Source organism: Oryzias latipes, chromosome 13 (assembly GCF_002234675.1).
Source record: "Oryzias latipes chromosome 13, ASM223467v1".
Lineage (NCBI taxonomy): Eukaryota > Metazoa > Chordata > Actinopteri > Beloniformes > Adrianichthyidae > Oryzias > Oryzias latipes.
This window is the reverse complement of record NC_019871.2, coordinates 15,821,612-15,847,336: the sequence shown is the minus strand read 5'-3', so window position 1 is coordinate 15,847,336 and position 25,725 is coordinate 15,821,612. Positions and strand designations below refer to the sequence as shown.

General features: G+C 39.5%; 3 protein-coding genes and 1 long non-coding RNA gene across 7 annotated transcripts; 1 reads left to right on the top strand and 3 right to left on the bottom strand.

Annotated features, from left to right (window-relative positions):
• The first annotated feature begins 518 nt into the window (after positions 1 to 518).
• LOC105355320 lies at positions 519 to 3,117 on the top strand. Its single transcript, XR_002874518.1, has 4 exons — positions 519 to 821; positions 1,929 to 2,003; positions 2,313 to 2,366; positions 2,444 to 3,117. It is a non-coding gene; the product is annotated as an uncharacterized LOC105355320 (long non-coding RNA).
• A 780-nt stretch (positions 3,118 to 3,897) lies between these two features.
• LOC101165491 (hepatocyte cell adhesion molecule) lies at positions 3,898 to 9,580 on the bottom strand. Of its 2 annotated transcripts, XM_004075417.4 has the most exons (7): positions 9,302 to 9,580; positions 6,995 to 7,342; positions 6,606 to 6,887; positions 5,527 to 5,617; positions 5,274 to 5,341; positions 5,130 to 5,200; positions 3,898 to 4,714 (listed from the first exon to the last, which is right to left on the bottom strand). In XM_004075417.4, exons 1-7 carry the CDS (start codon positions 9,402 to 9,404, stop codon positions 4,346 to 4,348), a joined length of 1,332 nt encoding a protein of 443 aa, XP_004075465.1. In that variant the 5' UTR covers positions 9,405 to 9,580; the 3' UTR covers positions 3,898 to 4,345. The 2 variants fall into 2 exon arrangements, with proteins under 2 accessions (XP_004075465.1, XP_020563944.1); XM_020708285.2 differs by lacking the exon at positions 5,527 to 5,617.
• A 2,845-nt stretch (positions 9,581 to 12,425) lies between these two features.
• Positions 12,426 to 15,729, bottom strand: nrgn (neurogranin). Its single transcript, XM_023961730.1, has 3 exons — positions 15,541 to 15,729; positions 14,137 to 14,292; positions 12,426 to 12,985 (listed from the first exon to the last, which is right to left on the bottom strand). The coding sequence occupies exons 1-3, from the start codon at positions 15,553 to 15,555 to the stop codon at positions 12,962 to 12,964; spliced, it is 195 nt and encodes a 64-aa protein (XP_023817498.1). The 5' UTR covers positions 15,556 to 15,729; the 3' UTR covers positions 12,426 to 12,961.
• Positions 15,623 to 24,276, bottom strand: spa17 (sperm autoantigenic protein 17). 3 transcript variants are annotated; one of them, XM_023961728.1, is made up of 12 exons: positions 23,943 to 24,276; positions 23,548 to 23,853; positions 23,426 to 23,479; positions 23,156 to 23,269; positions 23,023 to 23,053; positions 22,899 to 22,945; positions 22,768 to 22,818; positions 22,567 to 22,670; positions 20,779 to 21,537; positions 20,119 to 20,192; positions 19,569 to 19,609; positions 15,623 to 18,976 (listed from the first exon to the last, which is right to left on the bottom strand). In XM_023961728.1, the coding sequence occupies exons 9-12, from the start codon at positions 20,930 to 20,932 to the stop codon at positions 17,404 to 17,406; spliced, it is 1,842 nt and encodes a 613-aa protein (XP_023817496.1). In that variant the 5' UTR covers positions 20,933 to 21,537; positions 22,567 to 22,670; positions 22,768 to 22,818; positions 22,899 to 22,945; positions 23,023 to 23,053; positions 23,156 to 23,269; positions 23,426 to 23,479; positions 23,548 to 23,853; positions 23,943 to 24,276; the 3' UTR covers positions 15,623 to 17,403. The 3 variants fall into 3 exon arrangements, with proteins under 3 accessions (XP_023817496.1, XP_011480877.1, XP_023817497.1); XM_011482575.3 differs by lacking the exon at positions 15,623 to 18,976 and having other exon boundaries at positions 19,431 to 19,609; XM_023961729.1 differs by lacking the exons at positions 15,623 to 18,976; positions 22,567 to 22,670; positions 22,768 to 22,818; ... (4 more) ...; positions 23,548 to 23,853; positions 23,943 to 24,276 and having other exon boundaries at positions 19,431 to 19,609; positions 20,779 to 21,234.
• Between the last annotated feature and the right edge of the window lie 1,449 nt (positions 24,277 to 25,725).

Genomic DNA, 25,725 nt, shown 5'->3' with positions numbered 1-25,725 from the left:
GTCGCTTTTCACTCAGAAGAAGAGAGCAAGTATTTACGTGATTGTCAGAATCAAACAAAGAAAACATGAATATTTCAAGCACCAGTAGCTCCAACTGGTGCTTGGTTCGGGGATATTGTAGAATGTCCTTCATTATTTCTTCGCGGCAGTGTAGACGCTACTTGGCGTCTATCTTCTTCGCTGGTATGTGTGCTCAGCAAGGCGGTTTTGTGTTTGAGCGCCCCCAAGTTGTGTTTTACTGTAACTTCAGAAGCTCCAGACACGTGTGCAAAAGCGCCAATCTCATTGGTCGAGTAGATTTCGACGCGATGCGTCGAAAAAAAAAAACGAACCCGAGGCGTTTTTTTTTTTTGACGCTTCGACGCCTGGCGTTTTTTCGCGTCTGTGTGCACACTCTCATTGGTGCCCTTTGTTTAGTCACGAGGCGTTAAACGTCGGCGAAAATCGCCGGCGAAATTCGTCCCGGTGTGAACAGGCCTTTAGGGTGTATTCAGAGTGGAAAGGTCCATGCACTGAAAAAACGGGAAAAGTGGGGTTGTTCAATTTACAAATAGTAAACATGTTTGTTTAATATGAACAAATTATGTTTACCTTCGAAACATAATATAATCTTGAAAATCACACATAATTTCTTGCTGAGTTACTTTTATATATTTAAATCATGTTGACAAAACATGAAATAGTTATGCTTGATCCTTTGCCCCTTAATTTTGGATAAGTAAACCCCATCGGTGAAGAAGCATTCCAGGAGGGGAAACTTTGCAGTCAGCCATTTTAGAGAAGCTACAAGCACCTGCTCTGGCTGGAGGAACTTAAAAAAGGTAAGTTAATTTACTCTAACAAATTAATTTAAGAAAGTGGAAGGCGTAAATGTATCATTAGTGTTATTTTTTTCCACGGGGAAGAGCTTTGTAATCCACTTTTGTCGTAGTTATCAAAGTTAAGGCTCTGCGCGCCACTTTTGTCCCTGCCGGCCGCAGCCCTCGGACGGCAGGTAGGGGGGAGGTGTGTGTGCGCGGTAAATTGTACTTTCACGTCGCAGGCAGATTCAGCTGTAAACGCGGTGATTTCAAATGATGTACGGGGAAGAGTGGTGAGTAGTTATGCCGTAGGAATTCGCTTTTGACAGAGGGCAGTGGGCGCTGGCGGGCACGGCGTTTTTTTTCCACAGGCAGAAACTCTGCCAGGGGAATTTTCATCGTCACTAAGTGGATTTCTTTTTGCTAAATTCTGCGTTGTGGAGACCGAAATTGAAGGAAAATGTGAGAAGCTATCATTACTATTGTCATTATATAGTTTTTCCATACCGTTCCACCATGAGCTAGTTTAAGGACAGCATTATTTGACCAGCAAACAGCACCGCACTTCTGTCTCAGTCAGCTGTCAATCATTCTCCGTGCGCGTCTCGTGCACAGAATGCGTTTGGTGTGTCCAGTTTACATAAATCTTTGGTTTCAATCAGAGCTTTGTTTTCATTCTATGATGCTGAACATATTTTTTATTTTAGCTTTGAGAGTTTAATTGAGTGAAAATATTCATGTCCTTTTGGAACAAGTGTAAAATGTGTAGTAAAAAGTTGACTGCCTTATAATAATGTCTGTAATCCTACTTCACATATTCCTCCCATTTGTGATAAATTCATATGGGAATCCTTTATGGGTGGGGGGGGATTATCCACTCCCGATCTGCTAGTTTAGTTTTGCAGTTTCCATTTCAAAATTCGCGGGTTCTCACAAGCGTGGTTTGAATCCTGTGGGGGGAGGAGGTGTCTAATGTTCTTTCTGGTCTAATTTCTTCAGAATATTTTTGCAGCTATTTATTTCAAACCAATGCATGTTTAGTTATTAAAATGATACAACAAAGCTGTGGAAGTCTCACTCTCTATATTTATTTGAAATGTAACTAATAAACCTCCGTCCTGATTACAGAGCTCATCACACAACACTTCCAACTGCTCCTCCCTGATCATGCTGGGCTCCATGCTCCAGTCTTCACTGAGTCAGGTGGGTCACCATGCATTTACTATATATTATTGGAATTATTGTCTCCTGGATTGTCATCGAATCGGGAGGTAACCAAGATTGCCAGCCCTACTCTTTACACACACCTTTTATGTAGAGAGATACATACATAATAAATAATGAAATTGATGATTGATCAGTTATCCCACTACCTCTGTTAACATGACACTAAGGATATAATGATTTTGTTAACACAGTAACTATAACATTTATTGATGAGCCAAGAGTAAGAATTGTATTTTTCCAAAGTTTTCATGTGAATTTAAAATTTTTTGACTCTTTGTATTTCAGACTGCTGAACTTCTCGCCAATATAAGCAAGTTCAGGGGTTTATTCAAAGTATAGGTGAGTTGTGTAATCTAGACGCTTTAACTAAACTTCAAATGTGAACTGTGCACACAAATATCTTCTGTGTTCTTCAGAATGAAGACCATGCAGCAATCCAGGAGGCAATCGAGGACACCACGGTGGGAATTTCCCTCCTAATGGAAACTGGCAGTGGTGAGGAAGAGGACATTCTCGTGGTCCACATCTCCCAGGCTGTGGTGGTCGACCCACCAAGTGTCTGAGTGGCAGATGCCAAGGCTTTTTTGGCCTTATTTACAGCACAAATCTGATTACCATCCTCATCTCAGAAACACCTTGTCATGGGGCCGTGACTTTGCTCCTGCTATGATCTCCTGGAGGCCCTTCCCTTCTTGAGCTCTCCCGCTGGTCACAGGTGTTGTGTATTATGTTGATTGGTTTGTCTATTTATGCAGTGTCTGATCTTGTTTCTGTGTCGGAGCGTCTTCGTTCTACGCTCTGGTGTTATGGTTCTCTGGCATTAAAGCCCCTTCGAGTGAACTATTGGATTTGGGTCGTTCTTCCTGCTCTTGGGTTCTCTCCCTTGGACATTCCGTCACACACCTTTGAGGTAATCCAAAAAAAAACTGTATTAGAGTTGTAAGGCAAAGTGGTGTCTAAGGTTTCAGGCTTAAAGATCCGACTCTTTGAATAAAATGACCTTTAAATAGTTTAACTTTTTCCTAAGAAGGGATTCCAGCTGTTTGCTTTGGCTCTGTTATCTTCTGTTTAATAAAAATGGCAAGCCCAATTTATTGTGATTTGTCATTTTATGCTACACTGTAAACATATTTTTCAAGTTTAGATAATAAAAAAGTTAAATCTGAAATTTGTTTTCAGTGTCATATGTTCATTGGATTTTCATAATGCACAAGAAAGTATTTGCTTTAAATAATAATCTGCAATTTTATTTTTCAATTTAAATTTTATTAAAATAATTTATAAATTAAATGAACTATGTAGGTAATTTCAAACAAATAATAGTGTTTTAAATGTTTGAAAAAATTATGGTAAATGACATAATAAAATCTTGTTTGTTTATGTAAAATTATTAGGTGCAGAAACAAAGAAGCATTCATTACAGTAGAACATGATTTTATTATGAGCAATAATTATATTGGTTCAACATGATTTTTTTGCGCGCAACCGCTGTCCATGATTTTTTTATGTCAATCCAACAGGTCTTTTTTTTCAGTGTGGGTCCGGATCGAGTCCCAAACCTTGCACTTGGTCTATGTGCATTTTACAGTTCACTCAGTGAAAATACACATGGTGAGGTGGCTGTTTTAATATATTATAAATTTTGTTAAAGAAAAAAAGAAAAAGTAAAAAACGTCCACATAAAAAACCCTTAGTCGGCTATGGACGTCGGTTAACCTCAACACCACTCAGCGGCCTGTAATGCTTTATGAAAGCTTCGGGTGACACCTATAGGTTGAGAGAAGTATTGCAGTCCAGAATCCCCAAAATAAAACAGGTAAATGAAAAAAGGTAATTTTAAACTAGGATCAAAAGAGATGAAGGCACAGCATAAACATCTGTGATTTTATTGTTACAAAAATACATACCCAGATACATACATTTTTATTATTTTGAGTTTAACAGTGACTCTACTTTGGGGTAAAAAATAAAGTGTGGTTTAATTATTTAACAGAAACAAATTGTTTTTAACCATAAATCTATAAACTTACATATTTACAGGGGTGTGTCATAATATCCAACTGTAAATTGCCTATTGATGCAATATCATAATCATAAAATACTACATTGTGTTGAAAAGACTTATTTTTTTTTCCCTTGAAAAGGTCTTAATCAAACCCAACACAGTAGAACGGTGCAGAACAGAAACAGATGTGACGGATAAGGGGAGCTGGCAGAAAGTGAACTAACCTCTCACCCTCCTGCTTCACATATTCTCACATCAGAGTAACAGACTATATGTTTTACAAGGTGAAAACTAACATCTGCACATGCAGGCATCAGTGTTGTGATGGAGTCTGATCATTCTCATCTGTACATTCTGGCTCCACAGGTAGGTGACTGGTTGGGATGCCTACAGGAGGCCGGATTTTTCTTATTGGGCTGAAACTGCGTGGAGATGAGCCTGGGGAGTGAGCAGGGGAGCAAACAGGGGAGCGGATGGGGCAAAAAGGAGGAGCTGGAAGTGGGTGTGGGAGAGGTTGTGCTAGTGGAGAGGGGCTGCGGGGGTATCTCCGTGGGGCAGACCAGATCGGCCGCTCAGTCCGTTTAGAGGCAGGGGGAAGCACTGGAGCGTAGGTAGGAGGGCTTAGTATTTCTGATTGGAGGACAGCAGTTCCAGAATCTTCTTCCAGACGCTCCAGCGTCTCCTGTAAAAATAATCGCACGTTACACCCCACTCCACCTAACTTCATCTATAAATCAGTCGGTTAAAGACCCACTCCAATCATCTATTGATCTACTTTAAAAACCACTGCTCTTTTAATTATTAAGATGCTGTTTTTAGGGCCCCCCCCCCCCACACACACACACACATACAAAAAAACCCTGTAATTTTCTAGGACATAGTTTCTGCATAGCAACAATAGAATCTCGCTTCTGAGTTGTGGGAAAGCAACCCCAACCCCTTACTGTCACCCATAACGGATGTGATGTATACCAGTTTACTTTGACAGAAACATTTTTAAAGGAACCTTTTGGAGTTTTACACACACAGATCTACAAAGTATTAGGTGGTGTTTCTTCTTTGCAGAAAACACTTTTTATAATTGCGAAACTACTCACATCCTCGTTTAGAACATACAGGGGCATTGGACTCCTTCTCCCCAGAGTAGTTGGTTTGGGTACAACATCAACTGCAAAAGATGTGTTGACAAGTTTAGAGTACTTTCCAAAAAGTTGCATTAAAAAATGGTCACTTTTGCTTACCATCATGCCCGTTTTCACTTTGGTCCATGTAAACCGGAGCGCTTTGAGGAACAGGTCTGTGCTTTTTTCTGTTACAACAAAGAAAAACATAAACACAAGTTAGAAAAAAATACGTTCAACCTAGAAAACTCTTCATCTCTCCTCTTCTGACATGAAGCTACTTTGAATTCAACTCACATTCTTGTGTGAAATGTCAAAGACAATGAAAGGGAAGGTGAAATAAAGGAAGAAGAGATGAAAGTGGAGCTCTCACTTGGAAGGTTTCCAACAGGCACACACAGTCACCAGGGTGATTAGAAGGAAAATGCCCCCAGTGGACAGGATGATGTATAGCGAGCTTCTTCCTGAACCACAGAGAAAAAAAGTTATGTTTAAACTCTCTGTACTGCAATTTTACCTGTTATAAAGTTTTTATTTTTCTGATCATGTTATCATAGTATTTTTAAATATCCCATTTTTTTTCTTTTTGCTCATGTTTTGAAAATACCGCCTTTCAAAATGAGATGAAGCTGTATCTTTAAAGAGACAGAACAGGCCCAGGAAGTGGAGCATGAACACATTATTTTATTTATTCATTTAATTTTTACATTGCTTGTCACTTTAGAAATGCGGCGGCATGAGCTGGAAGCAGTGAACTAAGAGATTTGAGTAGTCACTTCAAGGCTTGCCGTCAGAGCATGCTTGAGAGCCCGTAGGTGTCTGTTCATGCATCACATCACAGTACAGCACAAAGGAAGTCAGAATTATTGAGGTCCACTTAGGCAAACCATCCTCTCCACCTGCTGTAGTTTCCCTCTCCCTCCTCATGAATAACTGTTCTGCCATTGGATGAGGCCGCCTCTGCCTCCCAGCCTGACACGGATCCCCATTGGCGCTCAGTAGCAGAGGCTCTGAGCCAACTCTCATACAATAACAGCAGGGCTTCAGACTTCTTGTAAACAACATTGTTTTAGGAGGCGAGCATTTGTGGGGTGTATTGGTCCGTATGGGACTATAATTGCTTCTTCGGGCCAGAGAAAATTGATGTTTTTTTTCTCCAAGCACTGAAATGTACAATGCATTCATACCCAATGTATTTGCATTTTTTATGTTACTTTACGAAGGTAATGAAGCCCCAAAACTACTGATTTTTGGTGGGAAAAAATGAAATTGGTCAAAATTGGTACAGAGCATACTTTCATACTTTTATACTGATTTTACATAAAAAAGGTATATATTATCATTTTCAAAAATATTATTTTTTAGTTTAAAAATCACTTTTTTATTACAGTAATTAAAACCTTTTAAATTCTCATACTAATTGATTTAATAGGATCTCAGTGATGCACCTACTGTAGACTGTGAGTCTGACAGGGATGCTCTTGGTGCTGCTGATTGAGTTCTCCACCGTGCAGGCGTAGACGTCGTCATCTGACATCAGGACGCGCAAGATGGTCAGCACCTTTTGGTCGGGCGAAAGCAGCAGGCGCGAGTCGTTGGTCAGCACCTTGCCTCCCTTCATCCAGCTGTAGATGGGTTTTGTGCCGTTGTCGTGGGAGCAGTGCAAGTTGAAGTGCTCGGTGTACTCCAGGACAGAGGATGCCATCATCTGGATGTAAGGTTTAGACACAGGAACTGAGGAGGACAAAGGGAGAGGATTTAGGGTTTAAATGTGTAAATGACCACTATCTATTACTTTCATTTGATTTAGACATTCAAGACATGAGAAAAGGTTTGCATACCGTCTACAGTTAGCTCAATGTAGTGCTCCCCTGTGAATGTGTCATCTGTGATGGAGATCTCCACTTCGTATGCACCTTCGTCTGAAAGCTGCAGGTTGTGAAGCAGCAAAGAGCCATTCTCAAACAACACAATGCGATTGCGGTACTCAGGCCTCAGGTTCCCTATGATCTCTGTTCCGATGGACTGAACCACCGTCACAGGCTTCACTTTGTCCCTCTTGAGCTGCCACTTGATGACAGGCTTGTCGGAGCTGGCGCTGGAATAACTCACTGACAGGAGGGCCTCCCTGCCCACCGTGCCCCTCACCACTTGGGTCTGGCTGGTCACGTTCACACCTGAGACCCCTCCTGTAGAAAGAGAAGATTTGAATCTGAAAACAACAAACTGACAAGAAAGATTCTGAAATCATGCACACAAAAAAAACAAAACTAATATAATCAAACATACAAAACCTGTGAGGAAATTGAAAGATGCATAGAAGTATGTTAAAGAATTTATCTTCTTCAATTCATCTCTAGATTTCTTTTCAAATATAAACTTTAAAGCATTGACAAATAATTGTATTGATACAAATTTTACTCAAACCCAAATAAATTGTAAATTTAGCTAAAACTGAGTCAATCTAAACTAGAATTTTCCAGTAAAAGTAGCTCTTTTCTTTTTGCTTTTGCATTTTTAACACTCATGCTTTACCACAACATGAAACATTTATCATAATTTGACCTAAATGTTGTGTGCTTCATTTTCTTCACACTTCACTGGTTGTCAAAAAAATGAACAACAATGGAATGCACACAATTAATAATTATATCCAAATTATTATCAACCTTGATGGAGTAAGGGATTTTCTGCTCAGATCATTTTTCAGGACTTCCTTTTAACCCATTGTTGCCTATTGATGCAAATATGAATCAACCCCCTTCGGTTCCAAAATTATCTTAATGTGGCATCTTCTTTAAGGCAAAAGCATAAACAATTTTTTTTTTAATTACTGGGAATAAATTTAGGGTGACAGGGTTAACATTCCTTCTTTCTGTTTTTTTTTGTGTTCATGTGATGTAAAGTTGCAAAGCAGTAGTTCAGCCTTTTGCTTTTTCTTAATTTTCAATTTCAGTACCATTCGGGTCAAAAAGAATGTCAAGGAATCTGAAAGGAAAGCTCAATATATATTAAAAGATAAACTTTTTTTTAACTTTAGTTTCACTTTTTTTCTTTGGAGATTCACATAAAGAATTCTTAAAAAGTTGTTTATATTCCAAATTTTGTGTAAAATGCAACTTTTTACCTATTCCAGTGGACAGTTCTGCATTGTATTTACTATTCTACGATTTTACTCAGTCCGTGTTTTTCCAGTTCACATCTCAAACACAAATATGTTGCTTAGAAACTCTCCCTGGAGGAATTCCTCATGACCTACTGTGAATCTGTATTGCACTAATTCTGATTTGTGTTCCTCAGTTATTACCCGGGGTCCCTCGTGGTTATCACAAACAAGTGAGTTGTGGACGACGTGTGTACCTTTATAGGCGGCCCTGCCTTGGAAACTAAACAAAGCAGAGCTATTATGTTCACAGCAGAGGCTCCTATAACTCAGCTGTGGCCGGACACATGGAGGTCTAAACATTTGCTTGGCTTTGAGGGGGCATCCCACTGTTAGCCTCAGTGATGGAGAGATCAGCCTCAGAGAGGAGAGCGGGAGAAAAGGAGTGAGCAAGTGACTGTGCACTGTTCACTATTCTTTGCTGCGAGCCAGTTAGCAGGGCATCGCCTCATTGCCTTGGTAACCATTCGGTCCGCTTGACATGGGTTGCCAAGGCAATAAGACAAAGGGCATGATTGTTGAGGCTGGTTTCCTCCCTTGAAAAGAGTGAGAGAGAGGTTGGAGAGAGAAACTCTTTGTCACTGGTGAGGCAGGAGATTGACACGGGATCCAGTGGTTCTGTCTAATCTGGCCTGGTTGGGTAAACAGGTTCTTTGATGTGAAATCAAACGAGACATTATCAAACTTTGAACTTTTATTGAATCACAATTTCCCTCAAATTTAGCCAATCATAGGCTGACACAATGTTCTTTTGACGTCACATTTAACCTTTGCTTCTCCTTTAAACAGCCTCAATAGCCCCTCCAATCTCATTTCAGCTCTCAGTGAAAGGTACTTCCCATGAAGAAAGCTTACAACTTGAGTAATAAAAGCAGAAACATCTGAAACGTTCACCAAGTTCAATCAAAAAAAGAATTTTAACAAGTTATAAAAAGTTGTAAAACTTCCAGAAGTCCATGCTATTGCTGACTAGACAGATACTTACCAATGAAGAGTAGGAGAAGAAACAAGAGGCCTGAGAGTGACAGCAAAGGAGGAATGTCAGTAAAACTGTCGCCTGTAGAGGAAAGCTTCCTCTCCACCTTCATTTTGCGTCCCGGGCAGAGTCTTTCTCCCTCTTAGTGAGCATAGTTTATCCACCCTGGGCACGTCTCTGCAGTGCAACACTCCCTCCGCTGCCTGCCTGTCTGCAACACTGGCCTCTGCCTGGATGAACTGAGCCCCACTCTCCCAACAGCACCCCAGTCACAGCCAACAACAGCCAACTGTGTGTGTGTGAGACAGAGTCGTAGTGTAGATGAGATCCTCACATCCTCTCAACTTTGCCCTTTAAGAAGTAGCTTAAAGAAAAAGATTGTTTTTTATTTTATTTTAAGGCAGCCGTTTGTCTTGAATAGTTCAAGACTTCTTGAAAAGAGTCTTTTTTTATTCCAGAACAAACAACAAAAACTCTGTTCCAACATCATCAAAGTTATAATTCTCAAGCAACTATTAATTTAAAGGAACAAATAAAAGCTTTTGCTCATGCCCACTCTCTTGACTTAAACCTTGTACTAAATCTTTTTGATGGCTTCCCAGCAATAAAAGCAGGACATTCAAAGAAATAAAGCAACAAAGTGGACTACCTTGTCCTCCAGGTGGAGCAGAAGATATGTTGAGGATTAAGCTTATAGAAACCTAAATGTCTATAAGAAAGATGTCTTGTTTTGACATAAACTGTAATATGGAGAAAAAAATCTTCAAGGAGTAAAAATAAGAATTTTTAAATTGAGCACAAATAAGGCGGAGTTTTTCTCAACAAAAGTGAGGCTACTCGTGTTACACACTTATTGCAGTTTGTGTTTCCATGTGAGCCAGTTACATCAGAATACATCTGAACCTAAATCTTTTTCAACTTTGCCAAATCTCGTTTGGAGACAGAGGAAACTTCTTTGCAAGGACTGTTGGAGCCATCGGTCCTCCCAGTGCACAGCGTCTTCAGTGTAGCAAGCGATCAAAGTCTAGCCTTTCCCCTTCACCTCTGCCCTCTTTAAAAGTAGCACATCCCCATTCCTCTCATCTTCCAAAGCTATTTAAGCCAATAGGGACCTTTCATTTATTGATCTTCTAAACCCGTTTTGTCCCTTTCGGGGTCACAGGCTGCCGGAGCTTTTCCCACCCAGCCACTCGTGGACAGAGGCAGGGGACATCCTGGACAGGTCGGCAGTCTGTCGCAGGCCAGACAGACTTTTTCTAGTGAAAAACTAAAGAGTTTACCTGGGTGAATATTTTATCGGAGAAGCTATAATGACGTTTTTAAACAAACAATGTACACTTTTTCTTTTTTTAACTTAGTTCACTCTATGTTTTTACAAACCTGATGTACATAACCCTGCTGTTTTAGGTGAAGTATATGCAGCTTTAAGGTAGTAGTTCTGAAGTTTCTCATTATAGCTCAGCGGTGAAACCGACTTTAAAAAAAAGTCCTTCCTATGAAGGCCAAGCCAGCAGAATAACCACTGGCAAAAGTATAAATGCGCCCCCTGCTGTCTGTCCTAGCTCATGCTTCTCTAATTATCTCCCCAGAGACTGAGAATCTCCTCATGCTGACAAGCTGCTTGACTGATAAAGTGAGGCAGTTTTGTCCTATGATGTTTTCCTAAAATAGTGCAGGTCCAACTAAACATGCTGTAAATGGCAAAGATATTATGTTATGATGTGTTTCAGCTACCATGTGTTTCATGCTGATATCAACGTTCCAACACAATTTCCATGAAAACGTTTCTTTTTATCCCCTACTGTCAGTATTTCAATCTACAGCAAAAGGTGGGAGCTGTGCTATGTTTGGAGGTGTGCATTTTATTGATTGTTCACCCACAGTCATTAAAGAGACAGCAGAGCATGGCCGTGGGCCCCACCAACCCCCTCATGGGACTGGGTAGGAGAAAAAAAAAAGGCGAAATGGGTCTACATCCAACCTAAGCAGGATGTTGATAAAGAAGAGGTGGAGAAAAGATGGCAGCCTGAAAAGGAAGTCTGTGCTCCTGCTTTGCAAAACCACTTCTAACAAGATGTTGGTGTGTCTACAGCTGGTGATACAGCTCCGTCAGAGAGTGCATGTGTGTGTGTGTGTGGTATGTGTGTATGTGCACAAGTGGGAATGAGTAACTTGAGTGAGATGCATGCTGAAGCATGGGTCGTGTTCTTCCTGTGAGAGAATACATGTGCAGTTTGAGATTGTGCCATGTGCTGTGTGGCTCAGATGTGTGTGGGTGGGCTGAGTGGGTGCGCTGGGAGGCTGAAGATGCACTATCCTGCTTCTCACAAAGCGAACAAGACCGCCTGGCCAAATGAGGATGAAACTCTGTTACACTTTTTGTTATTTAAACAGCCCTGTTGCAAAGAAGCAGGTGTTTTAAAACCTTCAGCAATCAGACATGCCACTGGGTGGATCAAGTGTTTGGGATTACTTTGAAAATGGTTCCAGATTAAGGCAAAACACAGTCTTTAACTGTGCACTGAAAAAATTAATAATAATAATTAAAGCAGGTTTCATGTAATAGAGCGTTTTGCAACTGAATCTAGCATTTTCAGTTGGTTGCGTATGAAATATTCAGGGGAATATCTGATGTAAGAAACCATTGTGTCCGTTTTACGGAAACCTGCATCCTTCAATTAAACTCAATTTTTTTTGTTTTGCAGATAAACAGTGTAAAAACACTCAGTAATTCAATTATGAAACTAAAGTAACATTAGGATTTCTGTTTGGATGGAAAAACTCCCTTACATCAAATTTAAAAAGGACATTTCACTCTATTTATGGAGGATTTATTAGCACTGAAGCACGACGACTCCAAAGTTCAACAAGGTACTGTTCAAGTACTTATGTAGCACAAAGGCTCCTGCAAACTCTTAAAATACAAATACACAGCTGTATTCACAGTAGTTGGGGGAAAAAAAGTCCATTGGCAAGATGTGAAACAAATGGATTTGGAAGGAGGACAAAAAAATATTGAAAGAATGCATGCTCACTGTGGGAGATCAGATTTATAGAAAATGCTCTTAAAAGTGAAAGGAGACCTATTGTGGGTAAAGAAACAGTGATAAACAAAAAGGACATAGATAACTACTATTTTTGTTCATTTTGGAAATTTTAATAATTTTGCAATTGCAGGGTTTATTAGATACAAGCAGGTCAAAAGAAAAGAAAAAGCCAAAAGCCACTAATCACTAAAAGTGATGCACACAAAGTGTCTATACTGTAGACAATATGCACGTATCCATCAAAAAAGCCCTGTTTAGCATTTAGAGGACATTCATCTTCACATTCACAGTAAAGTAGCACACTACCAGAAGTTTCACAAGTACATGCAGTGAGTTGCAAATTCTGGGTCAAAGACATCCGGACTGATGAGGCTGCTGAAGAAGCAGAGAAGGAGTGTTAAAGTTCACAAAATTCACATAACACACCCTCAACAGTTCATTTTCTACTGCTAAATTGTGCTTAAAAAAAGAAAAGAAAAAAAAAAGCCTCCTGGGGTTAAAAAGATGTGTCTAAGAGCCATCCGATGCCAGCCATCTCTCCCCGCCGCGCCTCTCCTCTTTCTCTTCATCCAGGTAAGGACAGGGGGGCGTTAGTGTTCTGGTGCAGATGTGTCATCCTTCCCTACTGTCCCCGATCTTCCTGTCTCTTAAAACAGAAACAGGAGCAGCATAGTTTACAAAAACTGTTCCTCCTTCGTTCAAGGTTAGTCTATGACACCGAGGAAAACTAGGAGAAAACTTGTCAACAAAATGAAACTGAACCAACTAAAATAGATCAAACCCTGATTCCAATTTTTGTATTTATGTAGCTGCTGTCACTAAAATTAACACAGTTTTAAAGGAATGCGCAGACTGTGAATTTAATTCCCTATGATTTCTGATAATGACAGATGCGTACTCTAGTTATAAAAAGAGAAAAAAAAGGGGTCTACCCCAGTGAGAGGAGCTAAAGATGCTCGCTTCCATTCTGACAGGTCCATTAATTCTGCTTGGCCCTTTTAAACATAAACTGCAGTGAGAAACACCTGAAGCTAAATATACATTTCCTACCTGAGGATAAAAAGCAGCTGCAACTAGGTTACGGAAAAACCATTGATGCAGATCATTTGTGTTTTCCGCACATTCCCTCCCTACTTTTAGTTTGGATGTTTTACATACAAAGAACAGGTTTGCAAGGCTATTAAAAACATGAAAATGTTTTTTTTTCTTTTCTTTAGAAAGCATTTCAAATAGTTTTTAAAAAGCTCTGGAAGTAGGTTTCCAATGTGAAAACACAAAGCCTAAGTGGCAGAAAATATTTTTCTTGAAAAAAAAAAGTCAGATTTTCTTCCTCTAATGATGCAAAATGACATTTTCCTAGAAAGAAGACCTTTTTTGGCATATGTGATTTCACATTAAACCAAAAGTAGATTCATCCAAACCCTTAAGCAGAAAATGGCTGAAAGACTCATCAGTTGTTGAAGACAGTATGGGGTAATTAAATGAGTCATGCAGTTGAGTCTTGCGCATATCACCCTTGAGTTAAGCCTAAAGGCGCTTTAATAAATGTACTTAATTGTGTTAGGATTCGAATGAATTTCTTCATCTTTAAAATGGTAATCTCTTTGTCACTTTGTCTAATATTTGTAATTTTTTTTAATAATAACATCAAGGCTTTAAGTCTTCAAAAACATCTCCCTCTAACCCAAATCTTGCAACTTCCTGTATTGACAGCTTCTGTAAGTCAGTAACTCAAAATAGGAGGATTCCTTTGACCTATTGGTTTTGGCCTTTGAGCTCCATCTTACTGCTGCTTACCTCCTCCCCTTCTGTTTTGTCTTCTGGTTTCAGCTTCTTACGGGTCATGTGGCCACGAAATCCCGCTTGGATCTTGGCCGCTGCCCTGTTGGCCTCAGGGTCGTCCAGGGGGATGTCCATGATGTCCTCCTCCTCCTGGGGCCGGCTGCACTCCTCCTGGTAAAACAGCAATCCAGTCGTAGCTCATCTCAGCAGGAGAAACAGATTTTGGGATCATCTGATGATGATTTCTCAATAAAAGCACTACTGAGAGTGAGAATATTTCAGCTTTGACAAATTGAAAGACCATGTTTTGGAAGTGAAACGGTATACGCCCAACTGCTTTATCTCTTCGGGTGAGGTTTTCTAAGCAGCAGGTCTCTTCTTCTCTTCAAATTTGCTTTTTTTCGCAATAAATTGCTAAAAAAAATTTTTTTCTCATTTGTCACTATTTCCATCACATGTATGTATTTAGTACATAGGAAAAAAAAGTCAAAAATCTTTTTCCAAAATCTGAAAAACATGTAAAAAAAAATATTCACAAAAAAAGGATTAAAAGTTCTTGTTCTTCAAGTTTCCCAAGAAGGATGACCCAGCAGAAATGTCGCTACAGTCAACACTCTCAGCTCCTCTCTACTGCGAGTACAGTGTCCCAAAGGAAAGCGAGGGTGGGTGGAGGAAAAAAAAAAACCCTGGCTTGTCAGACTGTCAAAAAAAATAATGCCAAGGCTTTTTGAAAAGTTATATAAACACCTATTTAAACTGTGTGGAAGAAAAAGAGATCAACTGAAGCCCGTGCTTTTCCTGTGGTGGAAGACTGACATTTCATACAAAGGCAGCCCATAGAATGATCCCACTGTCATCCCACTATCTTGCTGAGGCAGTGCATCATGTCTCCAGTGAAACCCCTCCAGTGTGGGAGTGTGACCACCCACCTGTGCAGCCAGCTTTCATTAGCCTATCAGTCTGACTGCTCACCGAGCAGCCAGCATCCAGCTCTGACAGTAACAGAGATGGACTGTATTTTTACGGCCAAAATAAAAATAACAAAAACTCGCCTTCATTGCCACACAAACCTTCTGGCTTTTTATCTGACTTAGACCTCCTTTGACAAAGAACTGATGTCAACATTCAAACACTAATATCCTATAATCTTATTAAAATATATATATATATATATATATATATATATATATATATATATATATATATATATACTTTCAAGCCTTAGTTATAAGAGAAATGTACATTTTTAGAAGCACAAGTAAACAACAGATAGCATTGATAGAGGACCAACAATCCTCCAAAGCACCATTTACCACATAAAAAAGCTATTTGTGTTTTCTAAATAACTGTATTTATAGTTACAGAAAAAAGAAAACAGATTTCACGACAAAAAAAAGTTGATCGGAAGCATCTACTCACATTGTGACAGTCCATGTCTTTTCTCAGAGGTGGCTTTAGTCTTCCCGTGAGCGGACCCACTGGAACTTGCCTAAATTTTTCCTTTTGAAAATAAGTCTCTGAAATAATACAGATGCCTGGCTGGCTCTCACTAACAATCCCCCTGTATGTTCAGAAACCGCCGCTCACGCAGAATGAGAAGAGCGCGAGGAGAGAAAGAGGGACGGATGGAGGGAGGGAAAGAGAGACCTCCTACAAACACAGCAGCATGTGTTTCATCTTTTCTGTCTCATTAAGGTTTCTGACCCGCTGAGTTCATTTTACTTTAAACAAAAGAAAAGGCAGTGTAGCTACATAGACACGTTATTACCTGTGTAAGGTGACAGCAAAAAAAAAAAAAAAGAAGAGGTTTAACAGGAGTTTCACAGCTTTTTGACACTAAACTGTGAAAGTAAAAGGCATAGAAAAATACTCTCTTTTAGAAACTAACTCCAGAAATAAGTAAAGATGACCAATATAGAGTTGCACTGTAAAACCCAGATGGTCGTAAACGATATTTGCTGAGTTCCGGATTCTCCAAATAGTGTGAAAAACCAAACAGTCAAAGCATCTTGGATTATTTTACACTGGGAGGTGTTGTACATTCATTAGAGGCCGAGTGAGCTTTCAGCCCTCTCCATCCTTGTGATCCCAGTTGGTATGGCCGCCCACACGCCTCTGCCAGCCTCACAGACAAGACAGGGAGATTCAGAAAACATCCATCTATCAGAGGTATATGCCTGACGATAATGCTCTCATGTCAGCTTGCTAACCATTCACAATATATTTTAAAGTTGTGTCTAATGGCTTGGAGGTGGCTTTATCAGCCTTAGTTCATATTCTTATCAATTATGTAGTAAAACTGATGTTGAGAATGAAAATGATGCAGGTGCTTTATGATCACGGCAGAACAATCATTGACGATTCTCCACCTGACATGACTGAGGTAAAATATATGTATAGGGCTTTATAGTAAACTGTAAATTTGAAGTGTAAACTTTACAACACCATATGGAAAAGCTGCCAGGTCACAGCCGAGTGGCCGTGAGGCAGCAGTTTTAGCTGATAGAACTTGTACAAAACCGAACCGCACAGGGGGATGTTTTGCTTGTAATAAGTGAGTTAGGAACTAGTCTGAAAGGCAGATAACTGTTACCAGGGTGCCTAGCAACTATCTGCATCACCATCTTCTATTAATTCCATGACGACACCAAAAGCGAGCTGGATGGTGGGGGGGTTACCATGGTAACACTCTGAGTACCCCCATCCCACACTCCCACCCTGTTGTGATTAGAGCGAGTCCGGAGGAATCTGACAGGGCTAACAGTCACAGCATAAAAATGTTAAAGGGCCACTTCAGAGGACAAATTGTTTGGCGTTTTCCCTTTTTATGATTACAGATTACTGACTCAAGTTCCTGTCTTTGCTCCGCTTTCAGAGGGGAGGAGAGCTGATGCACTGCAGATTTTATAACCATGTGGCAGAGCACAAGGCCTCAAATGGCATCCAACACACTTCAATGGAAATTGCTGCCACGCTTTGAAGCAGAAGTCTGTGATGAATGTCACATAGAATATGGTACACTTCTGAAGACGTTTTTGATCGTTTAACGGCAGAAAGTTTAAAGCTCTGATTCTTCTTGTGTGTGACTCTTGTGGGAGTGACATCAATAGGGAGTGATGAAAGCAGGGCACACTGTAATCTCTTCATCACACCTTTAACCTCCCTGTGAGTGAAGAGGAGGTTTTTATCCACAGTCTGTGACACTCAACTTATGGTGGCAAATATAAAGCCAGCACGTCTATGTACATTTGTCAGGCACAATTTGTGGAAAAAATAAAGAGTTCAGATTACCTTTTGACTTATAGGTTCTGATGGGTCCCTTTCAGGTTCATCTGCCCTTTCTCCTTCATGGCTTTCAGTTATTATGTCTGCATTATGGGAGAGGTTGCTGGTTTGCTCATATTCCAGTGGAACACTCTTCTCCTGTGGATTTAAATCAGTCATTTCATCCTGGGCGACCTCTTTTTTTCCCACCGTGTTCTCTCGCTGTGTCTCCACAAGAGCTTTCTGACTTTCCTCCTTCTCCTGTGGTGAGAGGCGTGCACTTTCCTCACAGGTTTCGCTCTCTGCCTCCATTCCAGCCATAGATCCACTTAACTGGGTTAATTGTGATGGATCGGCATCCATCTCACCATCTTTCATTTCTTGGTTCCCCACCTCACCTTTACCCTGCATACATGTTTCCCCTTCATCTCCGTCCCCCGCGTCTGTCCCCTCGTCTTCTCTTGAGCAAGGATGTGCCTCTTTTTCTGTCTCTTGACTCTGCTCATCCTGGCCTTCACTCATCTCCTCTTCATCTTTATGATCTGCTTTATCCACTCGAATGTCATTTTCTGCCTCGGTGGTGGGCTGATCTGATGCGCTGATGCTTTTAACGCCTTTATCCTTCTCACCATCATCACTGTCATTTAAATTGGAGTTATTTTTGTCCATATCCTCTTCCATTATTTCAAATGCCAAAGACCGGTTTTCCATTTGTTCCCCTTCAGAGTCAACCTCCATTTCAGGTTTAGATTGGTCTTCTGTATCACTTCTGATTTGGTCTACTAAACCAACAGGAGGCTCAGTTAACGCTTCCTTCTGCTGCTCTTCTAACAAGTTCATTTGTGTGTTTTCAGCTGAAGTCTTTTCTTCTGACCCTTCCATTCTAACTGAACTTGAGGGCTGATCTGAGCTCAGCTCAGCCAAAGAATCCTCCTTTGGGATGTCATCAAAAACTAATGTGGCATCAGTTGGAATCCCACCATCATCGTTTTCGCCACATGAAGCAACAGCATCCTCATCATCTGCACTCTGGGCTTGTTCTGGTTCATCCTGGCTGCCCTGAGAGATTTTGCTTTGAGAAAGGAACAACTCTTCATTAGCTACCTCAAGCTGAAGTTTCACACTTTTTTCTTCTTCAGAAACAGGTGCGTCACCTTCAAATGATTCCTCAGTTTTATGAAGTTCTACATCGTCTACATCAGCTAGTCCAGAGTTTGTGGGATTTTTCACTGATTCTGCAGGTTGTAAGACTTCCTCTGCTTCTAGATCTAAAAATTGATTATGTGTAAGTGGACTTCTTTGCACATCACCTCCTTTATCCACTAACTCCACATCAACATTTGAAGTTCCCGCCAATGACAATGCACTCGTTGGTTTGGAGTCCGTGTTGCCCATTTCAACATCTGGACTGTTTAGGTTTAGGTGTTGGTCTCCGTCGGTCCCACTCGATTCATCTGATCGCACGTCAGATTCTTCAGAGCTTTGGGACAAAAGCGAATTTTCAGAGGCAGTGATGGGTTTGGTCAGAAGAGCTGAGGATTCTGTAGGATAACTTGATTCTTCTTTTATTTGAGGCTTCTCAAATGCATCTCTATGAAGTAAAAAAAAAAAAAAGAGGGTCGCAAAAATGAGAAGGAAGCCAAGCTAGTGATTAAATCAATTCTTGTGGAAGAAAAAAATAAAAAAGACAGTCTTCTACACACTGAATGGAATTCTGGGATTGCTCTTCTGTAGCTTTTGGTCTCATGATAATAAATTCTGCCTCTACCTCTAAGTTTTGTGGGATTGCAAGTCTAAACGTACTGCACTGATCTAAGCACTTAAAAAAAATTAATTTAAACCATGAAGACTCAAGGACTGATCCTTTAAAATCCTTAAACATTTTAATCCTCATAAAATTGGATGCCAACTTTAAAAAAAAGGTGTTTATCCATTAATTTCTACAGTAAATGAACTTCTTCGTGAGTACAGCTTATTACTGGTGACTGATGACACATTTTTTCTAGGATGCTTTAATTCAGACCAGATAAATAAATCACCGTATCTAAAATTGGAATCCTCTAAGAACCAGTGTTATTGATAAGGAACGCTGTAATTTTATTACAGCCCGGCTGGCCTTTGCTTCTATCTGTCCCTCTCTGTCTTCTGTTGATCCTTCTCACTGAAAACAGAGTGAGACTCACGTAGAACAAGTCATCTCGGGTGCACTTTTCTTTTCAGCCACCTGCAATAGGCAGAAGAAAAAATGTTATTAGACTAAAGATAAAAAGTAGCAAAAACAGGATCAAAGCAACTTCCCAGATTTACTATTTTTCATAAGCAATTATTACAACAATGACATAAAAACTGTTCATACCAGGGAATGTAATGAAATTATTTAATCTGTGCCAAAGGTTACATAAAGCTATAGGAAGAGAAAAGGTAAAAAGAAAATAACCAGAGAAAAAAACCCTTTTCTTTCAATTTATTGAAGTTCTTGGTATGGATAACATCTGCACAATGTGGTTTGAGAAAAGAAAGTGCAGGGCTGGGGTGGAGTCATCTTGTGGTTATGAACTTTACATAGAAATATGATATTTAAATCAGAAACAATGGTTATTGGTCTGTCTTGCTTAAAGCATATTAGGGTTAAAAATACTTTTGTTTTTTACTTATTAATTTAAAATGTGATTTCAAGAAATTATATTACAGTTAAACTTTTACAGGAAATAGTAGTTAGAATGGAAACCATACATCAGTGAAGTCATGGTTGTTGTGGTATCTATCTTCTAGTTTGGCCGCCCACGCAGCAGGGTCCACGCCACTCTCTAGGAAAGAAAGAAACAAAAGTACCATACCATTCATTCATCTTCTAAACCCAATTTGTCCCTTTCAGGGTCACTGAGCTGCCGGAGCCTATCTCGGCCACTCGTGGGCAAAGGCAGGGGACACCCTGGACCACAATCACACACCCATGCACACTCACATTCACAGCTAGGGACAATTTATAGCAACCAGTTAACCCACGTTTTTGGATGATGGGAGGAAGCCAGAGTCCCCAGAGAAAACCCACGCATGCACAGGGAGAACATGCAAACTCCACACAAAAAGGTTCCCCATTGGTGTTCTGTTTCAGGTCCCCCAGCCGGGACTTAAACTAGGAGGCCTTTTTGCTGTGAGGGAAAAGTGCTACGCCACCATGATATTATACTAGGATATTATAGAAAGTATTTTTTTCATTCAAAAAGAGAGTACAACAAGCCTGAATATAGGCATGGGAAACAGGGGGCAATGCGGTGACTGTCCCTCAAATGTGAAAAATGGTAAATCGCATTTATTTATGTATATACTTATAGCCCTCCCCAAACTCTCAGCAATTCCAGACCCCCCGGGTACTGCACGTACTGCACTTACCTTCTCTTTGTCGGAGAAGTCCATTAAAATAGTTTGCAGCATATTCTGGGATGTTTTCCGGCTGATCCCGGAGGACTTCCCGGGCCAGTCCCTCTATGACGGCACCGAGCCCCCGAGGGACCCGCAGGTGAGCGGTGAAGAAATGCGCTGACATTGAATCTCTGTGTTTTTGCTATAAGAGAAGTTTGAACGTTTTTTGTTTTGCTAGTCCAAAATTAAGCTAACCCAACCAAGAGCAAAATTAGTGGTAATATTTAGCTTAACAGAACAGAAAACCACTTAAAGTATCTCTTTTTTAAGGTTGACAAAGTTTTGTGACACTACTAATATGCCACATTTCAACCTTAAAGTATTTTTTTAAAAAGGTTACTTTCACAGTTAAACACTGGCTACTGACGAAGGTCTCTTTCACTTGTTGACATCTGTTTCCAGGCAACATCATTGTGTAGGTGAACCGAGAAGGACCAAAAATCGCGGGCAAGTGGCAAGAAAAGCGATTTTATTTAAAGAAAATATTTACACAATTTACATCCCATGCATGAAAAAATTAAACATTTATGATCAAAAGCCAAGAAAAAATATTTTTAAAGACACGTTTTGAGGCATCTCTTCGGCAGGTCAAATCCGTTAAGCGTAGGTGATGACCGCATACTCGGAGGTGGTGCTCATTTTGCGGCTAACCTCGCGGGGTTGCGGCACGTGCAGCCTGTCAGCAGAACGTGACGCGTGCAGAAGGGACCGCGAGCCGTCTCCCCACCTCTGGAAACAAAGAACAGGCAAAGGAAGGGGACCATGTTGTTAATCCGAAGCAAAGGGTGACTTAAAAGTTTTCAAACTTTGTGTCTGGGTTCTGTTATGACACCTGGACTTGTGTCGTGAGTAAAAAAAATTATTAACAAAATTAACATTAAAGACTTGACCTAAAGAAGTAAAGATTTCTTCTTTTTTTTTTAATTTATTTTTCAAATTATTTTTAATTAATTTTTCATAGTTTGTTTTGTTTGTTTTTCAATTTTTGTTTCAATGCACTTTTCAAAATAAAATTCCCATGGACTTTTAATCCTTGTGCTATCTTAGATGACCCCATCCTTACATTGACGTGTTATTCCTACCTTGAAAAAGGTGGATAAAGGTGGAAAGATTTCATGTAATCCATGGAAACCAGTGAGGTTCACAAATCATTAAAGAAAAAAGGTTCAGCGCACTGTCTAGTGGGTCCAGATGACCCAACTCCCAATGTTAAAGTGCCTAGGATAGCACAAGGGTTAAAAACCTTGCACACAAAGGAGTACAGAGGTGTGCTATCACTGATCAGTTTACACATTTTTTTTTGATAAACAAACACAATAACATACAGCATCACAATCTTTTTCTGAAACTAGAAAGATATTTTTGATTTATACCAGGCCCCATTTTAAATTCCAAATATAGAAGCAGAATGCTATTTAAAGTATATTAAGAAAATAAAGGATTGTATTTGATGCTGGAAACACTTTGAAACCACAATCTATGTCTAATTTGCTGACTTACCACTTCTAATCTTTATTTTATTCACCTGGGGGTGTGGATCCCTCCCAATTTTTCATGCTAGTGTACTGAAAAAAGTAACTTTATTTATGCAGTTCTAGCAGGTAATACGACTGAATAGGAATGCTTGATGCATGCTGCAAAACACAACTGTTTTTTAGGTTTAGTTTTACATGACCACAAAAATTCCCCAGCCAAAAAAGGAGTAGAAGAATGAAATAAAATACAAAAATTGTTGAACAGCTGAATACTGGCTTATACCTCTCCGATTGTCAGGCAGTTGACTTGTGAGAGCTCTGGTGTACTGACGCCTCGGACTGTTATTGTTATGTCTGCATATGGAACCTCAGTATCACTCTCATCATCTGGGTCAAAGAAACAAATCATTCACAGTAATCATCAGTTTATGCACTTTAGTGTATACTTTTCCATCCATTTTGTCTGAATTAAAAATCATCTCACCAGGTGGAGGAATCCGCAAAGTCACCCTTTCCCCTTGTGTTGTTTGTGTACCTGAAAAAAGGCATTTTTTAGATTGCAGCTCTAAATTGGGGAGCTAGAAACTGTGTTCATTTTATGACTTTACACTATACCTTTCCCTGACATGCTGCCAGTGTTTGTTGGTTCTGGGGAGCTGAAACTGTCAAAGATGAAGAGATTACCAATTGACACGTTAAAGTTAAAATGAATTGAAACTAAAAGTATAACCCGACTTACCTTGATCTAAATGAACATGTATCCCCTGTAACTGTTAAAACATAGATGTTACAAACGAAAAAAAGTGTTATTTTTTTAAAGCTTGTTCTTACTTTTTCTGCTAAATATTAGTGATTTATTTCAATTGCTTTACCGATCCATCTATCCATGCAAAAGCTGACAGCCTTGAAGATAAGCATCGCTGAAAAACCCACGGCGACAATGATAATCCCAGCAGTCTTCATTTCAGCTTCCATTTCTCTTGACACTGATACGAATACAATGAGTGGCTTTTACTTACATACTCTTCTTTTTTAGACAAATGAGCGTGTAGTATTTCTGCATATGCAGAGAAATCTATTGGAATGTATATCGAATAACCTTATAGTAACATAATTTAACAAATGAACCTGTCAAGACTTACCACTTTTTTCATCAGTTTCCATGGCCACTGTCCAGGTTGGGACAGCTTTTTCAACTATATGGGAAAAAATATTTTTGTAATTTTTGGTAAAAAGAAAAAAAAAAGTTTTACTTTTGCTTTACCTGGACGATGAAGAGAAAAAATACACTCTGGTTTTTTTGAAAGGTTTGGGTCGGCTGTATCTTCGGTATAGCACGTGTAGTTCTTGTTTAAGTCATTAGCTGACACATTCGATAGGCAGAGGGAAGTAGTACACATGGTGGTACTTGAAATTGTTCCACATGCACTAGAATTATCAGGCTCTTTTTCCCAGTAGCTACGAATAAATCCAGAGGAACAGTTGTAGGTGCAGTTCAGCGTGACAGTGCCCCCCAATTCTACAGCCACAAAGTCAACACGAGTCTTTGTGTTGTCACAGCTGGCACAATCTGCAAAGACGACAAATCGGATTAACTTCACAGTAAAATATTACCTCATATAACTTAGAAAAAACTTTTATAATTGACTTATTACTCACTGTGTGCGACCCCTAAAGAGAGAAAGGTTAAGGGGATAAGAAACATCATTGTTGGTCTTTGTTTTTCTGACTTGTTCCTACGTCGACATGCAGTTAAATATACTGTGCTTTTGCACTGTAGTGGTGCATGCACCTGCAAATCTCTCTGAAGCACCCACATGTATGTTCCTACAGGAAGTGGCTGATGACAGAATCCAGAGTTGTGTAAAAATAATTCACAACTTTCCATTTATTGCATCTAAGGTTCCTAAAAGAAAACGTTGGTTCAAATTTTAAATGTCAAATGGGGATTGGAACATGATAGCACTACATTGATGGATAAAGCTATGTATATATGTATATATTTCTTTTCTTTTTCGTTTTTTTGGGCTTAAATACAATATTCTTGCATGGTTTTGACACCCAGCTTGGAAAACACCCCTCTTCGTGGTAATCTAGATTCAGTAGTGTAACATCCTCCCTGCTTCAACAGAACTAAATCATTTCCTATTTTTAATGATTAATTTAGCAATTGCATAACCTGACAGATTAAAAAAAGGACATTTAACCATTTTTTATGAGCAAACTGTAGTTTTAGTATCTTACAGGTAAACCTCATGCTGCTTCATAAATTTCTTACATTATGCTACATGGCCAACATGAATAATTGCCACACTAGACACAACATCTAGGCTAGCTCTCACACAAACTCATGCATTATGAAAGCAGCAGATTCGGTTAAAGCAGCTAATTGCACTGCGCTGTCAGCCTGAACAACCATACAGGAATCACATTTCTAGCTCATTTCACTTTCCGGCTGAGGGCCTTTCCTTTTCCATTGCTCTAAACTATTCTTCTTAAATTCCTAGGTCAAACAGTATGAAATTTAACCTTTGCAATTTCCCCCCCTGAGTACTTGATTAGAATTCCAACAATAATGCACTCTTTGAAAGCAATGCACTTGTTCTGTTTTCCAACATCATGGATATATTTGCTACTGACTCAATATGGAGGCGCTTCAGGTAAGAGCGGACAAAAAGTTTTACAATCTATAATATGATATTCATTAATATGATGGCAAATTTCAACTTCCCTTCTTAAATCTATTTGTAAGAATTCCTTGAGGGGAGTGCAGATCTCTTTCTCAGTGAAAAAACAGAGCCTGATGAGTGTCCACCTGGAAAATACATCTCTAGCCAGCGTTGCTTGGAGTGTCCCGCTGGTCATTTGTGAGTCTTTCAGATATTGTACAATCTATTTTTTCTATGATAAAGCTTGCTCTCAAATTAAGTTTTATAAACATATTTGTATATTTAAATGAAATTTAATCTTTCTTTCCTAGTTGCCCAGGCAACGTATCTGCACCAAACCGATGCCCTAGGGGAACCTTCAATCTGCACACAGGGAAGCACACTATCAATGACTGCAAGGTCAAGAAAATAAAATCAATACAGATTTTTTTAGGCCATGCCTTTTCTTGAAAGTACTGAAAATTGTTCAATTTGTTAGAAAAATCATTTGCACATTTTCCTTTTGTCTTCACTGTGTAATATGGTAAGACATTTAAACTTTTGAATATGAGAAGGCTTTAAATCAATAGATCGCTTTTCTTTTGTGAAAAAAACATCAATTATTTTTTTTTCATATAAAAATAATTTTCATATTTATTGATTCAATTTTCGTTTGAATCCCAAGTTATATGGCAACTGTTTTTCCTAACAAGACAAATTTGACTGCCGTCCAGCTCTATTCAGAAATAAAACATCAGCTAGCGCTTTACGCAAGAATAAAAGATGACCCCCGA

Excerpts from the sequence above, each read along its gene's own strand:
- LOC101165491 (XM_004075417.4), bottom strand. The coding sequence starts at position 9,404 with ATGAAGGTGGAGAGGAAGCTTTCCTCTACAGGCGACAGTTTTACTGAC. Across the intron at positions 5,618-6,605 it reads TGTCAGACTCACAGTCTACA|GAAGAAGCTCGCTATACATC; the intron begins GTAGGTGCATCA and ends TCTGTGGTTCAG. Across the intron at positions 4,715-5,129 it reads TGTATGTTCTAAACGAGGAT|GAGACGCTGGAGCGTCTGGA; the intron begins GTGAGTAGTTTC and ends TTATTTTTACAG.
- nrgn (XM_023961730.1), bottom strand. Across the intron at positions 12,986-14,136 it reads ACAAAACAGAAGGGGAGGAG|AGACAGGAAGATCGGGGACA; the intron begins GTAAGCAGCAGT and ends TTCTGTTTTAAG.
- spa17 (XM_023961728.1), bottom strand. The coding sequence starts at position 20,932 with ATGTCAGCGCATTTCTTCACCGCTCACCTGCGGGTCCCTCGGGGGCTC. Across the intron at positions 19,610-20,118 it reads ACAACCATGACTTCACTGAT|GTGGCTGAAAAGAAAAGTGC; the intron begins GTATGGTTTCCA and ends TGCCTATTGCAG. Across the intron at positions 18,977-19,568 it reads CCCGAGATGACTTGTTCTAC|AGATGCATTTGAGAAGCCTC; the intron begins GTGAGTCTCACT and ends TTTACTTCATAG.